Source organism: Alosa alosa, chromosome 14, assembly GCF_017589495.1.
Source record: "Alosa alosa isolate M-15738 ecotype Scorff River chromosome 14, AALO_Geno_1.1, whole genome shotgun sequence".
Classification (NCBI taxonomy): domain Eukaryota; kingdom Metazoa; phylum Chordata; class Actinopteri; order Clupeiformes; family Clupeidae; genus Alosa; species Alosa alosa.
Window position 1 is genome coordinate 10,209,242 of NC_063202.1, and position 18,997 is coordinate 10,228,238.

An 18,997-nucleotide genomic window follows, 5' to 3' on the forward strand; every position below is an offset into this window, starting at 1 on the left:
TATGCCATTTTATATATTTAAAAAAAACAAAGAATGAAAGTGCATTCTGCTCCCTGCCTGTGACTGCAACAAACAAAGTTATTTTTCTTCTTTGCTGCCAGTTACAATAGCAGTTCTGGACTGATACCACTTCATCAAGTACGCCCACGAGGAGATGTATAGAGCAGTGTTTCCCAAACTTTTTTTCTGGAGACCCACTTTTTAAAAATGACAGACCATCGTGACCCATTTCACTTCAGATCTTACATGCAACATGCATGCAACCATCAATATTGTTTTAGGCCACAGGTTCTCAAACATTTCTTGGGGATATGCAGGCGTCGTCACTCTTCAGCATAGTAAGCTGTTCCTGTATTTCTAAAGAGAGATGTTGTAGGCTACGTTGCGTTGCAGACAAATGGATCCATAACACAGTCAATTCCTATGTAAACATGTAGCAAATAACTCGTTATTTGCTACATGTCGTTATATTGTAACCTATTTGTGGAGGTTTCTTTATTTGGAAAGTTGAATCCGCATTTCCCTCCGGAGTTAAACGTTTCTTTGTAGGCCATATACCAAGGCTGTGTATTGATGTTGTGACAAGCTATGTTGTCAGAATGTGAAATGAATACAGATCAGAACAATGGCTTTTGCGCGATAGTCAAAAGATAATGCACCTTTACAAGGGTTTGCGAGGTGGGAAACGAGAGGAAATAATAGCGTTTAAAATGTTCATTTAAATTGTAGCCTACCTAATATAATGCACTGTTGAGCGTTTTAAATCCGAAATAATAAGGAATGTGATGAGGTTGCTATTAACTTTAAAGAGTATCTACAATCGAAACTATCTACAGCCTATGACGCAAATTGAATTGCAATGTCCGGTATACGGATGTCTGATTTAGTTGACTAGATTTGGTCAAGTTGAAGAGCTGATTTTAATGTTCGGTCAAATAGGCTGATTCATGTCCCTGGTTTTGCAACTCGCGAGGTTCATGGCAGGCCCCCACAGAAATGTTTAATTTTATGAGTGAGATGTCCACGCTGTCCCTCTGGCGACACGCTTTTTTTAATTTCAGAGCTATTATAAATGCAAAATTGCATTTTGAGGTCCGTGACTGTGGTAAACAAACTATATCCTAATAGAAAACGGATAGCTTTCCTGGCTAAATTGTATAAGTTAGGCCTATTAGACAACATAAATTGTGCTGGCGACCCAAATAAAATCTCCTGCGACCCACCCGTGGTCTGGGAAACACTGGTATAGAGGGTAGTGATGCTTTGGAAAACCTGAATGCTTATATCAATATATTAGTTTTCAAATGTCCTGAGTTTGAAAAAAAAAAAGTGTTGATATTTGGTGTCAGCATATTGATAATGTATTGCAAGAAGAAATATTGTGATGTCGCATCTTGATTTTAGGGTAAATTAATCATTTCTGATGAATACAATCTCAGTAATAGAAATGAACGTTCTCTTTTTAACCTGAAGAAACATCCTGCCCCGTCAAAGACTATCTGCACCCAGGGAAAAGGTTCTCATCTCAATGGCGCCAAAACCAGCGTGTCCAGCATCAGTGTCCAGTCAGGAGCCGAGCGGCCCACAAGGCTGAGGGAGTGCACGCGGGACAAATCAAAAGGAGCGCGTTTTATTCTCATCAGTGTTCAGCCTTCAGACCCGGGGTGTGTCGTGGATAAATGATGAGCGAGGGCTTTCCGCCGGCCCAGGAGGAGGAGGAGGAGGAAGAGGAGGAGGCGCTCGGTGCTCTACTCTGCATGCCGCTTCCCAGGGAACAGGGCCGGGGAGGGGAGGGGAGGGGAAATTAATAATTATCATCATGGCTAACACCAGTGGGGAGCAATTCATCATGGAGCCCTTTCCACCACTATCATGTCGGAGCAGCGTGTGGTGCAGCCTGATACAATTATGCTGCCGGGGCTGCAGGAGAGGGCAGGCTAATGCGCTTTTGATGGGGTTTATTCACGCGTGGACGGCGTCACACTCGGACACACCAAACCCCCTTTCCAACAACCACCCCGCCCCCTTTCGGACTCTCTCTCTGGTTACTGACTGGTAAGCCACACCACACCACAACGCCTAACTAGCTCCCTATCCTATCCTGCGGTTGCCTTCCTGGGCCGTGCAGGCGTTCCGCCGCAGTGGAAGAGGACAAGCGCCTTTTAATTATGAGGGAATGCTGGACGTTGCGCGTTTACCACGGGCACACGGGCACACACACACACACTGTAACATAGCTGCACAGAGTGACTGATGAAAACCGCTAGACTGCTTAACTCAAAGCATTAAAATATGTCCTTGACTTTTTAAAGAGAGTATTCAGTCTTTCTGAACGGGTCTGAATCTGAAATCTATCAAATGCAACCGGCACTTAAAATAAATCAGCCGTTTGCTTCACTCATTTATTTCATCTGCAACAGTAAATAATTGGCTTTAACTAGTTATTTGCATGTGTGCACTAGACCTACGCTTGCATTACCCATCTCTTTAATTCAAATGCAAGCATGTACTGCATAAGTATGTTTGAGAGAGCGAAGATATAAGAGATCGGAGAGGAACCTTCTAGAAAAGAACATTACCAAGGCCTCCCCCCCGTCCTGGACAAGTGTGTGTTTATGGAGCAAGTGTGTGTTCGTGGTGCAAGCGGGAGAGGAGGCTTATTTGTCTTCCCTCGCCGGAGCGCAAGAGCGAAGGGTTGCGCTGTTCATTTAATGCAAGGTTAGGCAGCCTGATGTGATGAATGGACTGTCGTGGGGAGAATAAAAGCATGCGCTCAATCACAGGACCGACAGTGTTTTCACTCATTTCTGGCCTCAATAAGCCCCGTGCAAGATGCCGCAAGCACGGCGCACAATCCCGCCTGCCGCTCTTATCTGGCGAATATCCCGCAGTAGACACCAAGCACACCCGACAGCGTTCCTTACCCACTTCCAAAAATAGCATGCAGGTGATGTGTATTTACAGGAGGTAAGAGCAGAGAAAGACAGCGAGAGAAAAAAACACTTTATATTACGGAAGAGACAGAAAAATGAGTCCTGGAAGGGAAGGGAGATAATAACATGGTATTGATTAATCTATAAAACCGATACGTCACACAGGAGTCCCACAACAGACACCACAGACTCCAAGTGAAATAGGACACAAAAGAAAGATTACCCTCAGACTTCTGAGAGGTTGACGTTCTATGGCCACTCTTGCTCGCAAACTCACACACAAACACCCCTGAGCTTTTGTCACTGTCAAACCAACAATTAAAAACACACAACACACACACACACACCCCTAAAACAGTGGTTCTCAACCTTTTTTCAGTGATGTACCCCCTGTGAAATATTTTTTCAGCCAAGTACCCCCTAAACAGCGCAAAGCATTTTTAGTTCAGAAAAAAATACTTAAAACAGAGCACTGTGACATCAGTGTCTAATTTATTAAACTTTGGAAACATGCCTTCATCCATAAACTTCAACTCCATCGTTTGAGTTTTGACAGTGATTGACAGGTGATGGCGGGTGGCATGTGACAGGTTGGGTCGAACCACCCTGGTATGGGGGGGGACTCTGGGTTTTTAGGATAATGAAATTGAATAGCCTATACTGAAATATAAAATTAATTTTATGAACTTATATTTTCCTGAAATATTTATTAAATAATTGTTTTTAAAGTATTTTTGCATGGATTCTACTTTTTAAATCTATGTATATTTTAACCCTACGCTGTTTTTAGGGCATTTTCACTACCTTTATTCATAAGGATTTATTCTGGTCATTTTAAGTGCCACACACACATATTATATATTGTTCTTTTCAGCAGAGTCTAGACTATCCAGATCATCATTTCATGTTCTAGCATTGATTTTATTTGGATTTTTAAAGAATTAAAATATAAAAAGCGTATTATAAAAATTCTTATATTTTGACATGTATCTCACCACAGCAAGCTCATAGCTCTACATGCATTTCATGTGTGTGTAGGGCAGACTTTCCTGAATCTGGCAATATCATTGCCATGGTGGAGGAATTCTCTGGGGCTGAGCAATTTACAGACATATGTGGTGTGTGCCTTACAGAAATAAATGCCATTTTTTTTATTTAGTGATTTAATGACCTTTCTGCGCTCCATATCTGTGACACGAACTGATTTGACCTGACTTGCCCTGAGTTTACATGTTATAGCCTGTGTGTGCCTTTGGTGTCTGCACTCATGATTCTCTACAACTTTTTACTGCATTGCCATGAACAAAGTAAAGGCAAAAAAGGTGTTTCTTTGCCAAACAAATTGGGATGCAATATGAGCCTTGAATTGGATGCCATGCAGGAATTTGGTAGGATCTCAAAAACGGATTATGAACATTCTTTGCCATTCTTTGAGAAACACACAATAGCGTTGGAAAATGCTTTTCTACAAAAACAGACAAAAACGTGAGGTAAGTCGAGCTATATGAAGTAGCCTAATTATTTTGCTGTCACTTTGTCTGTTTTATAACCCAGAAGGATGTACTTGGTATCAAATGATAGCTCCGTATCTCCTCTTTCATCTGGCATGCGTGGCATATCTATCCGATCACAGGTCCGCGAGTAATTCAAACGAGAGTAATGGGTATGCAGCATTGGTTTTTGTACATGACGTTATTATTTTGTAATTACTTCGTCTGATTTCATAAGCCAGAAGGGTCAACATACTTGCTATAGGATAGCCCTGTGTCTCCTCTTTCATCTGATATGCTTGCCATATCTATGCGATTTTTTTTTTATTTTTATCCTTTAACGTACAGACAAGTGCGTTGTCTCGTTGGAAAGCCCCACTTCTGCTCTGTCACGCAATGAAGGTTTCATCTCGCTGCTATGAACAGTTGCGGAGCAATGCAACAGAGAAGAAAGGGTGTGTTTTTTGACACACTTTGCGTCAATCGGGTTCTTAGGGTTAAAATCTCACGTACCCCCTGGAGTGCCTTCACGTACCCCCAGGGGTACGCATACCCCCATTTGAGAACCACTGCCCTAAAACAGTCAAACCCACATCTAATATACACTGAACACACACAATGAATAAAGAATGCAGTACGCAGTTCTGCTGGCACTGATGCACTGAATCTCAACACAAACTCCAGAGTTTACTCCATCAGCTAATCAAAGCAAATGATTGGGCCCCATCCCCCCCAGATGCCTCAAGTTACCTTCACCGATGGGGAGACGGACCACCTATCAATCACCCAGGTGTCTTAGACACCTGACCCATCTCAGCCAATCAAGTGCTCCATCCATCTCCCCACCTCTAATTAATCTTCACACCTGACAACCGTGATTAGGTGAGGAGATAGAGGATTGGGTGGAAGTCTAGGAGTCCAGGTTCACAGAAATACTTCGGCTGGAGGGTTTGGGTTGCACCCCACTTTTCTTGTGGACTGCAAATTCTATAATTACCAGTGGGGAGGTAAATTACTGTTGTGTTTTCCTCAGAACATTTTGCAGTGTGTGTGTGTGTGTGTGTGTGTGTGTGTAAAAAATGGGCAGAGTGAAAGTGGAAGAAAAATAAAACATGAGAATTGATCCTACTCACTGTGCACTGCGTGGTTTTGGTCACCTTCAGGGTGAAGTCAGCCGTGAACTCCAGCTCAGAGAGGCACACTTTGTTACAGTCAATCGTCTACAAGAGATCAGAAATAATCAAACAATGTGATTCAAAATGCAAAAAGTTAAGCTCTGGTAGTTCAAATTTTGTTGTCAATACTATGTACCACATTATGGAAGAGAGCAGTTTCCATTTTTTCCTCAGTAGAATGTGGAATAGCCATTTGTGTTCAGAGGAGAAAAATCATTTAATCTTTCAAGCAAAGTTTCCCATGCAAGAAGGTAGTAATTTTACAGAATTCCGACCACCATTAAAAAAAGAATTTCATTGGATTGGAAGATAATGGATTAAAATGCGTCTCATTTTTCACTTTCCCACAGCAGTGATCGATTAGCGCATCCATTACTTTACACACCATAGGCCTATGCACTTCTTATGGTGGGCAGGCCACAGGCACAGACTCGTGATTTAAGGGACATTTATGAAACTACACACACATAATGCAGGGGCTTAACTACATAAATTGATGACGACATTGAGCAGCAAAGTTGACACATGATATATATATATATATATATAAATATATATATAAATAATGTATAAACAAGGACATCATCCATATATGATCAAATAATACAGTCAATGTTAATGAAGACAGGAAATAAAAGCTGAAAAATGAATAGCCATCCATTAGAACAAGTGTGTATGTTTGCCCCAATCTTTGCTGTATTTTTAGTTGTGCTTTTGATGCGTTGAGGCCACAGGGTAGGCACTGGAGTAATGAAGTTTACTAAAGAGCAACTTAAACAAGGATTACACTTCTCCATCAATTCTCCTGTCACATCCTGCCCCTGGGGCGATCATCCTTTTCTCTTCACTTCGGCGCCCACTGTCTCCCGCTCTGCCCTGGGCCTGCTATTTACTTCCCATCATCTAATCCTTATTCACTGGGCTTTCTTCCTTCCTTTCCTCCCCTTTTTTTCTAAATCACACACACACAGACAGACAGACACACACACACAGACACACACACACACAGAGTGAAAGCTAATCTGAATGAGTTATGCACTGCACTTCACTGCACCAACAGAGTTTATTTCTCATGTCTGTTAAACAGACATCAGCCAATTATTTAGTACTAGTTTCAAAACAAATTCTTCAAACTGAAATCCTGTTGTTTTGCACTTATTGAGTTCTGTCAATGTGATGCGTTCCGTGATGCATGCCCACTCTTGAATATCCAGGTGATGCTTTTAGACCACATACCTGGATCACTGCAGGTTCTGAGATGAGCGTATCGGGGTTCAGCACCTCCACCACGGCTTCTGGGACCACCGCCTTCTTCATGCAGCCCATCTGGAAGCCATACACATCGTCCCAGAATGCAATGCGGTCCTGATGTTTCTGTGTGTCGCCCACAGCAGCAAGACTGATGTTGCACAGATCTGGATAGACTACAGAGACATAAGGGATGGATAAGATGGTCTTGTCCTTACACACAAGAGCAACACAGGTAGGCAAAACATCAAGACACTCTACTCATCTAGAGTAGGAAAGAGTGACCAAACAGCTAGAGTAGTTTCAAAGAGCAATCCCTTTCTGCACTGAGGCTGATCACAGGCAAAAGTGAGGAACACAACAAGCATTTATGTAAAACAGCTGACACAGCATGCAGCCAGAGGGAACATAGGAATGGGAGGTGGGAGGTCGGGATTTCATTCCGTCATCACTTTGACTGGAGCTAAAGAAAACCATGGCAACAAATAAATAGGTAGAGTACCAGTGCTTGAAATACAGTATGCTTACATGCACCACAGTTAGTCGAAATACCGTAATTTCCCAACTATTAGCCGCGGTTTATACATTGATTTAGCAAAATTTCTTCAGCTATGAGGTTAATCAACAGGGCAGCTAATATGGTATTAACAGAGCCCGTCTACGGAGAGCCTGGCCACTCCGTATTAAGTCCCATGTACCGAATTTTGGTTGCAGTTCCACCAGAGTTCCACTGGGGGCGATCGCCATTAGTGCAAAATGAATGGGAGTCAATGGAGCTAGACGGCTAAATTAGTCTCATTCACCTGATTGTCGTTGACAAATCTCATATTTTATTGTAGTTTTTATAACTTCAACATGGGTTCAACAAAAGTTGAATAAACAAGTACTTATGTCCTTTTGATTTCTTACAGGTTGGGTCGTTGTTGCCCATAACACGCTAGCATTGTGCTAATGAATGACGTCAGACACGTTTGAATGGCTTTTTAGAACAATTAAGTGACTTTAAAAAATGATATAATACTCAACCAAGTGTATTTTCTTTGCCTCCCCTTTCGAATACAATATTCAAATTACTTGAAAAAAAATGGGAACAAAAAAGTGTATTTTGAGGGGTACAGCCAGAAACGTTCTAGTGAGGAGACACAGCACTCAAAAACCCTCCATAGAAATGCATGGGGTTAGTTTGTAACGCCAATATGGCCGTTGCCTACACATATCCCACCCCTTCCTCGGAAAAACGTCGACATACGTTGAGCCAATCATGTGTTCTGAACTCGCCGCTGGAGCAAGATTGGTGTCGTGAAGCCTTGCGCACTCGCATTTCTGCAGAATAGGATGCCCGATGAGTGCCCAAAAAGCGTTGCAATATGGCCGCCAAGTGTAGGGACTTCCCTAAAAGGACTTTGATGCAGCTCCATAGACCTCCATTCATTCTGCACTCGTGGACGAGCGCACTCATGTGCTAACCAAACTAAAAAAGCTGAGGACAGTGCCACTGTAGGGTCATCCAGAGGCTTCCATCGCATTATCTGGGTGTGTTAGTACGGCTAAAACAACTTAAAATTTGTCAGACTAACGTGTTTACATTTAAAAAGTCTGGTTTTGGTCGGACTAACACAATTATTTGAGTGTCATGTAAACATACTGAGTAAAAGAAAAATACCACCTGTAAGGAAAAAGTTTAATTGAAAAAAAGTGAAATTCAGTATAATTCAATTATCAATCTAAATCAATCAACAGGCACATTATATAACTTCATGTCCCAAAGATGAGATTTGCCTTTTACCAAATATCTGTTTCTTTTATGAGTGAAGCAGATGCTAGTTAGAAGCAAGGTTTAGACACTACATGGTTGATTTACAAGCCAAACTATGCAGTTTCATGTATTTTTGGCAACTGTAGAGCTCACCCTAGAGTCGCAATATATTTCACTTATATGTTACTCTGCCATTGTAAATAGCCTACTTCTCTTGGCTTGTTCCCCCTATACACAAGGATTAACAACAGGCAAAACCTAATCTCCAGAGCTATATCTACGGACATGGTAATGTTTTACGATTCTCGTAAGATTCTTCAGGTCTCCAGGTCGACTATTCTTGATGTTGCATGGCTGGTTCCCTCGTTAGCGACTCGCTACGGCTATGCTGTATGGCTATGCTAGGTGAGCGATTCACCTATTACAAGTTCATTTACCATCAAATAAAGTAAAGGTCATATTAAGGTGAAATTCTTGCAGAGTGTACCTTTAAGAGCTTTAAGAGCAGGTTATGTACTGCTCTTAACTGCTCATTGTAATAATTTCAACAAAAAAAAACTAAGGATATTGCAGCAAACAAATGCTGAGCCATGGGAAAGTGTATTTTTTAATATGTATTTAAAACATAAAAAACTTTCAATTATCGTCCCTGAGAGCAGAAAACAAACCGAAGGTCCATTCTTGTGGGTGTTCAACACCTCATCCATTTGATATCCCCTCCATAATGGGGATATTTATCATTCAATAACAGAAGATGATGGCAACTTTGTCCTACTTTTACCTCTCTTTTCTTCGATTTCACATTTGCTCCCAGTAATCTGACAAAGACAAGAGTTATGGCAGTCAAGAAGACAGCCTCACAACAACTCCTCCTCCTTTATGGACACTGAGGCGGAGAATCAAACGGTCATGAATACATTCATCAGCCATTAGACCCACTCTCCTGAATGCTTGCAGCCACCACCACTTCCTGCAGCGAGCTCCCCCCTCACTGCTAATGAGAAAGTCACACTAATGTTACTAGCATAAAGCCCTAAAACCTGCCAGGGGTCAAGACTGCATGCAGGCACAGAGGAAAATGTATTAGGCCTACCACACAAGAGGAAAATACAGATCTTTCAGTTTGAGGCGCTGTTATCAGCAATTTTAAAAGTTTTAATTACTTTTGTATATTCTTGCAGCTCGACAAAGGTCAAGTCTACGCACACAAATGAATAAAACCTACATCTCAGAATTTTAGGTTGCTTGCCTTAGCGAGTAAGGTAAAAATTGTAGGCTACTTAACCTAAACCTGCTCCTCTGATAACAGGAGTGAAGTATCTCACTATGGGACAGGTGCACTGGAAGCGGTTTTAAGTAGGGGGCTGCAAACTGACTACAATATGTGACATCACTTCATTATGTAGTTATTAAGCTTAGGCCTATGTTTAATTTGATAAAAGCATCTGCTAAAATGAATGAAACATGTAAATGTTCTTTAACAATGAAACTAGTTTGAGTCGCCAAGATATCTAATATCTGATATCTAGAGGAGAAAAACATACTTGTGAAAGTCACACTAGAGCAATTCCTTAAGATAAGGAAATTCCATGAATTAATATTTAGCAAAACAGCAATGTATTGTTTTTTCTGTTTAAATGATTCTACATACAACTGTAAGATTACAGAGCAATTTCCGCAATTATTTTTTTTATTCTTTGACATTGGTGATACATAGAACTGTTACATAGATACAGTAGTTTTCAACGGTTACATAGAACTGTCGTGGACAGGTTGTCAATTTGAGCAAATAACAGTTTGTCAGCATGGGATCAGATGATGTGACATCAGCCGTCCACATCCTGTCCTTGCTCTCTCAGGCACCCACTGACCCTAAAGGACATGGCTGCTCCTGCCATGACCTCGACAGCCTGCACCTCACTGCAGACATTAACAGTTCACTCGAGTTCAGGTCACTCAACCTTGGCTGGACGGATGATGACGGCACACTGACAGAGGCAAACAGAGGCCTTGTGTGACTGGCTGAAGCTTTCACTGTGACCCTGCAGGTGTCATTCTGTGAAGCCACCATTGGCTTGGTCGATCCCCCTCACCACACACACACACACACACACACACACAAAAACCCATCATGGGCCACCGGCACACTCATCTTTCCCTGATTACAGCAGCCATGAGTAACGGCCCCTGGAACCAGGTGACTGCTGATTGGGCAGAAACGGGACTGTCCCACTCAGTCCGCAGTGGCGGGCCAAGCCGCTGTCCCAAGATTCATAGCTTTGACATCTGTGTCCTTCTCGACTCGGTACCCATGGCCCCGTCTGTCATCGCTACACCCCCCCCCCCCCACAACCCCCATCTCCATGCTCATTCACTCTCACTCACCCCTCCACCACAACCCCCATCTCCATACTCATTCACTCTCACTCACCCAACCACACACACACACACACACACACACACACACACACAAAAATAACTACTACCACCTAGCCCCCGAAACGCCTCACAGATCAGGAGACATTTAAGGATGGGGAGAGAGGTTAATGGTGAGAGTAGGAGGAGGAGAGGGTGGAGGAGGAGGCGGAGGGAGCCAGCCATATGTACTGAGGAGCACCCTGCTGGGAGAACACGGACGGAGGGGTTTGAGATGGAGGAGGAGGCGCAGCGAGAAGTCTGGGTGCTGCTGCCCAGCCTGATCATCATTTAAGGGACCACCGTCACCACCATCTGGCAGTCTGGCTGGGACGTTTTAAAAAAAAGCAAAGAAAAGAAAAGAACAAGAACGACAAATGGATGACCTGATTGGCTGCCTTTCAGGTGAAGCGTCGGCCCGCCATCTTGGCTTCATTCGTTTGTCTCTGCCTTTCTGCTTCTACCATCCCTTTCCTTTCACTCTTCTCCTTCAGTCTCCTGCTTCCCTTGTTCCGTTGCTAATGTCCAGGGGGGGGGGTGACCTTTTCTCCATCCCCGCGCGCCTGTAAAAGGCAGCGTCTCGGAACCTCTCCTGTGTCAGGGCCCAGTCTGTCACAAATCATTAAGCCTGGCCACAGACAGGAGAGGTAGCAGCTAAATACCACACACACACACACACACACACACACACACACACACACACACACACACACACACACACACACACACACACACACACACACACACACACACACACACCAAAACAAGGCACACCTTCACGTAATTGAAAGCAAATAATGAAAACCAAGGGCGTTTCAAGCCCAACACACAAACCATGAAATTAAGTCAATGCATTTCTTCAGCAGCAAGGCCATTCCTGCATCAAATTAATTCAATTCACAATCTTTATAGCGTAATTCAATAGCTTGTATAATATAGCATACTTAGACTGAGATAACGGCACCTCAGCAGGGAAGCACAATCCACCTATAGCTGTGGTAGAACACTCCCAAGACCTTTTTAGAGGCAGAAACCGGATAAAGAAGGATGGCGCTTCACTAGATGTCTAGTTGCATAACTTCTAACAACAGACGACAGTCCTTCAAAGGATGCACACACAAGCACCTAGCAGCACAAACGCCATGAGTGGCCCGTTAGCTGCAGGGTAACGGTGCGTTACTCTTATTTCCATCAGTCATGTGGCGGGGAGGATGTGTTTACCCTCGGCCAGCTGCTGGGAGATGAGTCGGCTGGTGTCCTGGACACAGCCGCCGCTCCCCCCTCCCTCACCACACACACACACACACACACACACACACACCCCAATGGTTAGCCAACCAGCCAGCCCTTTTTTCATCCTCATGCCATCCCCATTGCGCTCACTCCTCCGGCGCACTCTGAGTGGACGTCCACTCCACTCCTAAGCGCTCAGGAGATGTATGACCAACGCAGGCCAGCACAAAAAGCCCGGAAACACAGAGGTTCACAAACAAGCGGTGGTGATAGGGAAGGCGTTTTTGAAGACTCCTGCTCCTGTGGTTTAGAGCTGGAGCGTTAACGGAGTTTACGCCGCAGTAACGGAAGACAGATGGGCCTGTCAACTCCGAGCTGCAGTAGACGTGTTTAGCGCGGCGGTGTGATACGCGCTCCAGGATGAGCTCGGACGGCGCAGTGGTGTGTCGGTAATATAATACAAACAAGCACTGACTTACCGGAGCCTCCCTCTTCCAGGTACATGTCCCGCGCACACAGCACCGAGTCCAGCATCGACTCAAACAGCAGGAAGTAACCCTGAGGAGACACGCAAGGGGAGATTGAAACCTTACTCAAATACTGTTTTAAGTGCAATAATGAGATGTTTACAAACCCCATTACAACATTATACACTAAACTGAAGACTGAATGGATTTAGATATGCCTAAATGTCCCATAATTAAACACTGCACAAGGCTGACAGTACTGCTGAAATGGCATAACTGGGTCGCACATGCACACACACACACACACACACTTCCCACAGGAAATCAGGATTGTTGGGTTTACGGAGACTGGACGGCTAGTAGCTGCTGGCAGCTCACTGCACCCTCGGTTGGAGGCGACCCCGTGCTGACCCCGCGTTCTGCCTGAGTGGCCGGCGCATTACCCTCGCCTTTATTCCATTTCTGCTGAGACGGAGCTTTGGCCACTTCTCCTTGGGCCTCCGTTTGAATGGCAGCGTGTCGATTGCTCTTATTTATTTCAACACCGCTCTCAGCTTGTGTATAAAGAGCACACACCAACATTACTGGTCCCATACAACAATGTCTACATTTGGTGACCACTGGCTAAACGTCTGGTGACTGCTAGGCTGAATGTGTTTGGCGCCACTGGGAAGGCCAGTTCTGTGCAAGCCAGGAGATAAGCGCTCCCATAGTTGGACATTTCTAATTCACTATAATTCAAAACTAAATTTTTTGTGGTGGTTCTTAAAGAATATAGTGCAGGAATCTCTTCGGCTAGGATGTGCATAAAGATTCCCCAAAGGCAAGTCCTCATTAAAGAAGTGAGTGAGTGGGCACTCAAACATGCCACTGTTTCAGCCAGATGGAACTTCATAACGTTTGTAGTTATGTTTGGGATCGTAATTTAGGTTTAGCACCACAAAAAAAGACTGGGAAAGCTAATCCTTTCAAACAATTCTTCTGCTGTACGTAAAGGTGCTGGAATACGCAAAAGTTCCATCGATAGCTCCCTCCATTTGTACGTTTATTTACCAAAGTGAACACATTATACTCAAAGATGCATCCAGACAGAGAAAGGGAGCTAAAAGTGGCTGAGAGCCTTATTAGCAGGGCTGAAGATAGAGATAGAGAGAGAAATTAAAGAAAGGAAGGAAGACAGAGGAGAGAGGAGAGAGAGAGAGAGAGAGAGAGAGAGAAGAGAGAAACCCACTGGCAGTCTCTCCATGGCTTTATCTGTTCACTTTAGCACTCTTAGCTCATCAGTCAAGCAGAGAGAGTAGAAAGGAGAGGAGTGACGGTCAGGCCACACCGATAAGCCCCCTAATGACTCAAACCAGGGACTAGCTCACTACCGGGGGGATGTGTGTGTATGTGTATGTGTGTGTGTGTGTGTGTGTGTGGGAGGGGGGTAGAGAGTGTAAATATATGGACCAATAAAGGTATCTCTGTCCTCTGAGTGAACTTAGCTGGCCATGCTGATCACATCCAGTTCCGGTAGCTTCTCTAAGAGAGAGTGAGAGTGAGAGAGAGAGTGAGAGAGAGAGACAGAGGTGGGATGGGGGGGGCACAGCTGTGGTGATTTGGTTGTGTTCTTCTATTTGTATGTCAGTGCTGAAAGTGCCGGGGGGCCTCCGGTAGCAGTTGCAGCAGCAGCGGCAGCACACCTGCTTTTTGTCCTTGGTCCTGGCCCGCCCGGTCATTTTTAAACAGCCGCAGCGTTGGACTGATGGCCGATCTTCCCCACGCTGTAATTTAGAACCCAATTTCACAGGCGGCTGCTTCCACTGCAGGGAGAGAGCCTTCCGGAAGCTGAATTACCCATCCTCCAAGCCCTCCAGTTCAAGGCCCCTGCATCGTGACGCGCTTTTCTTCTCTCTCTCTCTCTCTCTCACGTTTTGCATGTTCACCATTAATTACTGAAACAAGGTGGCGTTCCCGCACTGCATGGAGGCTTAGGGGAGAATAGTAAAGGCAGCGGAGCATGAACGATGAGACTGGATAGAATATGACGAACACACTGACTACGACTTAGCTCTGCAGGTGCCGTTGTACACAAGGCCTTGTAGTTCATTCCATTCTGAGGAGCATCTCACAGCTGCAGCACAGTATAGACCCTTTCAAGAGAGTTCCATTATCAGAATCATAGTTGGCCCCACAAGGCTTCCGTTTTAACATTCCATATGTTATCTTAATACAGAGGAAGTAGATTGGGAACCAAATAGAATGTTTTTTTTATTGTTGAAAGGGTCTATAAAACATCTCCAGGCACAGATGCCGGTCGGGAGGAGATAATAAGTCAAGTTTGATGGCTACGCTGCAAACCAGAAGCAGCACAATCTCTCCCAGCGCCATCTCACGATAACAACAAAAACTGCTTCATTGTGCAATTCTATAGCTTAAATAGTGGAGTGCAATGTTAGCAATTTTCACAGTTGTCGGCTTCTCAAAGTAGCTTAAGAATTAGGTAAGCAAACCTCTACTCTCACCACCAAAGCCAGTGGGCAACAAGCATTAAAGAAATCAAGTCAAATGATTATATCACATCTATTTTGTAACAACATTGAAAAGTCTAATGCAGTTGAATGGCACCTTCGTCCACGTTGGAACAGGTTCTATTGGCTTAACAGAGCTTCCTGCACTAAAATGGCACCTTTCCTGCGACTCTTTCGAGGGCTTGAATAGAGGCCGCGACGGCCAGCACTAAAGAGCCATTCTACACATTCATCAGGGTGTGCATGGCTGCAGCTGGCCGTAGACAACTCCAGGCTAATTGAGTGGCGGCACTGGAGGTCAGCGTTGAACACAAACAATAGGAAAATAATGGCCCCTGGCAGGAAATCTATGGCTGGGATCCACGAGAGCGAAGAGGAGGACATCAGCATGGGCCAAGGTAGAAGCATAGAGCGAGACATGGAAATCTGCACGGAATGCTGAATGGATGAGTAGAGGTGGAATTGCCATGCTGTTCCGAAGGCCCAATGGACAGTTTCAGTACGACAGAACAAGGATGCTTTCCTCTCCATTAAATTTTTTTTTTTCTTATGTTTGCAGACTGGCTGTAAACCAATTTTAAATCAGACAACCACTCTGAATGTGAGGAAGATGAAAGTAAAATCCTAACACCTATCGAGTGTTAAGAGACCAACTCCCTGGCCCCCCCTGTTGTGGTGCACGTCAGGCCTGTGTGGAGAGAAAGCTCATTAAAACCGCATTGCTCTCTGTGTTGCCTTCACCTCCGCGCCCGAGTGATCAGGCTCCACGTCAGCCACCACCTCTAAGCCGTACCGACACGAGTCACTCAGGAAAGTCAGTATCATGGTTTTCCAGGCAAGCGCTATGTCCCGGGGGAAAAAAAGAGACCAAAAGCAGAAGAGTAGATCTGCAGAGTTAGCTGCTGTAGTTTGGTTTTGCCTGATGTCTTTCCTTCCCCACATAAACGTGTGTCTGGGAGGCGTAATGGTGCTGAGAGCAGAGAATTAGTGAGGAGTGAGGTGGCGCTTTGATTTACGGGCTGACCAACGCCGAATCAGAGCAGATTTCCATGAAGGCAGCTAATGAGAGAAGTAGGCCTAATGAAAATGAGATGAGACGGTTTGTGCACATTAAATTAATTATCTTATAAATCTACACACACACAGATGCGCACACACAGAAACATTTTGAGAGTCATTTTACGATTTCTCACATAGTCTAAGCTTCATAATGACTGGGGGCAATAGTTCTGAGTGAGCATTTTTACAAATACAATACAAAAAAACACCAATTAAAAAAAGTCATGTCTGATTGGCAGATGTTTTAAAAAATCAAACTTCTCTGTCCTAAAGGTACGCTCTTTCTGCATTTCCCAGGAAAGCTGGCATGTTGTCTAATAGACAGGCAAGTTTACACAGCACTGTTGGAGCCTCTGTCAATGGGACTGCAGTGAACCACTGTCCTGATGCCCTGGGCTGTCATTCAGGCCTCGTGAAAAACCTGCCATCAGCACAGCTTTCCTCTCAACACACCCAAAGCATTCCGTTGTAAAATCTTTTCAATTACTGCCAAACAACATCACACCCTGTTCCAGGGGGATTATGTGGAGACTCACTCACTCACACACACACACACACACACACATCAAATGGCATCAAGTGAAAGCTATGTCTGTTCGTATAAAAAAAAACATTCTGTTGTTGGAATTCGTGATACTAGGGGAGCAAGTCCACATTCTAATGCCACTGCCAGCTGTTGTTGAACTTCACTCACCCCATACAGCTTATTGGTTAATTTCTGACCAATTTACCTTAAAGGAAGTCTGCCTATTTTTAACCATACATTACCATTTTCAGTTTTGAACAGCCAAATGTTATTAGATAGTGGAAATTCAGACTTTAAAAGAGGCAGCTACAAATTGTCCTGGAAATAAATTTCGTCTTGATCATTTTATACACAGTCCTAACCATCCTGGCAGGATTTCCCATGACATTTTCACAGTTGGCTAAATTCATATACTAAATGCCAATGGCAACACCAACAGGATTTACTGATAAAATACTTACTGTGAGAATACTTCCTTGGGCGTAGGTAATAGATCTTTGACCCTAAACATAATCTAACTTGTACTGACCAAAAGCAGCATAAGGTCATTACAGCACCCATTGCCATTCAAAAGTCATGAATTTGAGTCATTTGATCATGTCAAATGTCATGCTATCTGAGTGTTTGCCTGAGAAGGCTACTGGAGAGCAGAATGTGCATTAGCATACTAGCATGTTCCCTAAATAACACAGTGTGCGGTAGCCAAAACTGCTCTGGGTAGCCCATTGTTCCGCCTGCAGCGATGGGACCTGATTTCCATATGAATGCTTATGAGAGGGCAATGTTCCATAGCATATAAGGCCATTAAATGGAGACAAGCTCCCATCACAGCCAATGCCCCGGCGTGGTGGGGGTTCCTCTCCCAGGACAAAAGCTCAGTGAGAGATGCATTGTTTGGTGGTGTGGCGGCAGCCGGCAAAAGCCACCAGAGCAGAGGAAGGAGGCAAGAACATGCGGCGGACATGCGCACGTGGATGGGCCGTGGAAGTTCCATTCGAAGTGATGGATGGGATGAATTGTAGGATATCAGGAGGAGAGGAAATGAGTGCAGAATGAGACAGGGGAATAAAGCGAAGTCCCCCGGCGAGGCCACTGACTATTATTTTACTGAGGTGAGGCGTGAGGCGTCTGGCTGATAAGAGCGCGAAGAGAAAAGTTCCCAGAGAAAATGAGCGACTCCGTGGTGGTCTCAGGCAGCGCAGCACAAACTGCAGCAAGGGCCTCTGGTTGACCTGTGCCAGAAGTGAAATGCTGTAGCTAAACCGTGTGTGTGTGTGTGTGTGTGTTTCTTTGTGTCAGAGAGAGAGCGAGAGAGAGAGAGAGTGAGGAAGAGAGGGAGGGAGAAAGAGAGTGAGGAAGAGAGGGAGAGAGAGAGAAAGAGAGACTGAGGTAGTGTATATGTGTGTGTGTGTGTGTGTGTGTGTGTGTGTGTGTGTGTGTGTGTGTGTGTGTGAGAGAGTGAGAGACAGGCCGTGAGGGCCTGGGGACTGGATGAGTGATTACAGCTGTCCTCTCCTGCGGCAGGTAAGACTCCTATCAGCAGGTAATGAGGCCACGGATGGGAATCTGCCATTAATTCAGCTACTGCACAATCACACACAGAGCAACCACACGCTAAGCTATGCCACACACAGAGACGAGAGAGAGAGAAAAAGAGAGGGATGTACAGGACAACACAGAGAGAGAAAGAGAAAGAGAGGGATGTACAGGACAACACAGAGAGAGAAAGAGAAAGAGAGGGATGTACAGGACAACACAGAGAGAGAGAAAGAGAAAGGGATGTACAGGACAACACAGAGAGAGAAAGAGAAAAAGAGGGGGATGTACAGGACAACACACAGAGAGAGAAAGAGAAAGAGAGGGATGTACAGGACAACACAGAGAGAAGAGAAAGAGAGGGATGTACAGGACAACACAGAGAGAAAGAGAGAGATTAAGAGAAAGAGAAAGAGAGGGATGTACAGGACAACACACAGAGAGAAAGAGAAAGAGAAAGAGAGGGATGTACAGGACAACACAGAGAGAGAAAGAGAAAGAGGGGGATGTACAGGACAACACAGAGAGAAAGAGAAAGAGGGGGATGTACAGGACAACACAGAGAGAGAGAAAACAGTGCTGACCGATAAATCACTTTTTCATCATCACTGCAATCTGAACAGACAATAATCGGAATAAACAAACT

At 44.4% G+C, this 18,997-nt stretch overlaps 1 protein-coding gene across 1 annotated transcript in view; it reads right to left on the minus strand.

The window, feature by feature from the left end:
* Positions 1-18,997, minus strand: part of prmt3 (protein arginine methyltransferase 3) — a 48,675-nt gene that overhangs the window by 12,489 nt on the left and 17,189 nt on the right. The window contains exons 11-13 of the mRNA XM_048263488.1: positions 12,730-12,808; positions 6,835-7,022; positions 5,557-5,643 (exon numbers count right to left, since the gene is read on the minus strand). Coding sequence (XP_048119445.1) covers positions 5,557-5,643; positions 6,835-7,022; positions 12,730-12,808 — 354 coding nt within the window. The remainder of the gene's footprint in view (positions 1-5,556; positions 5,644-6,834; positions 7,023-12,729; positions 12,809-18,997) is intronic.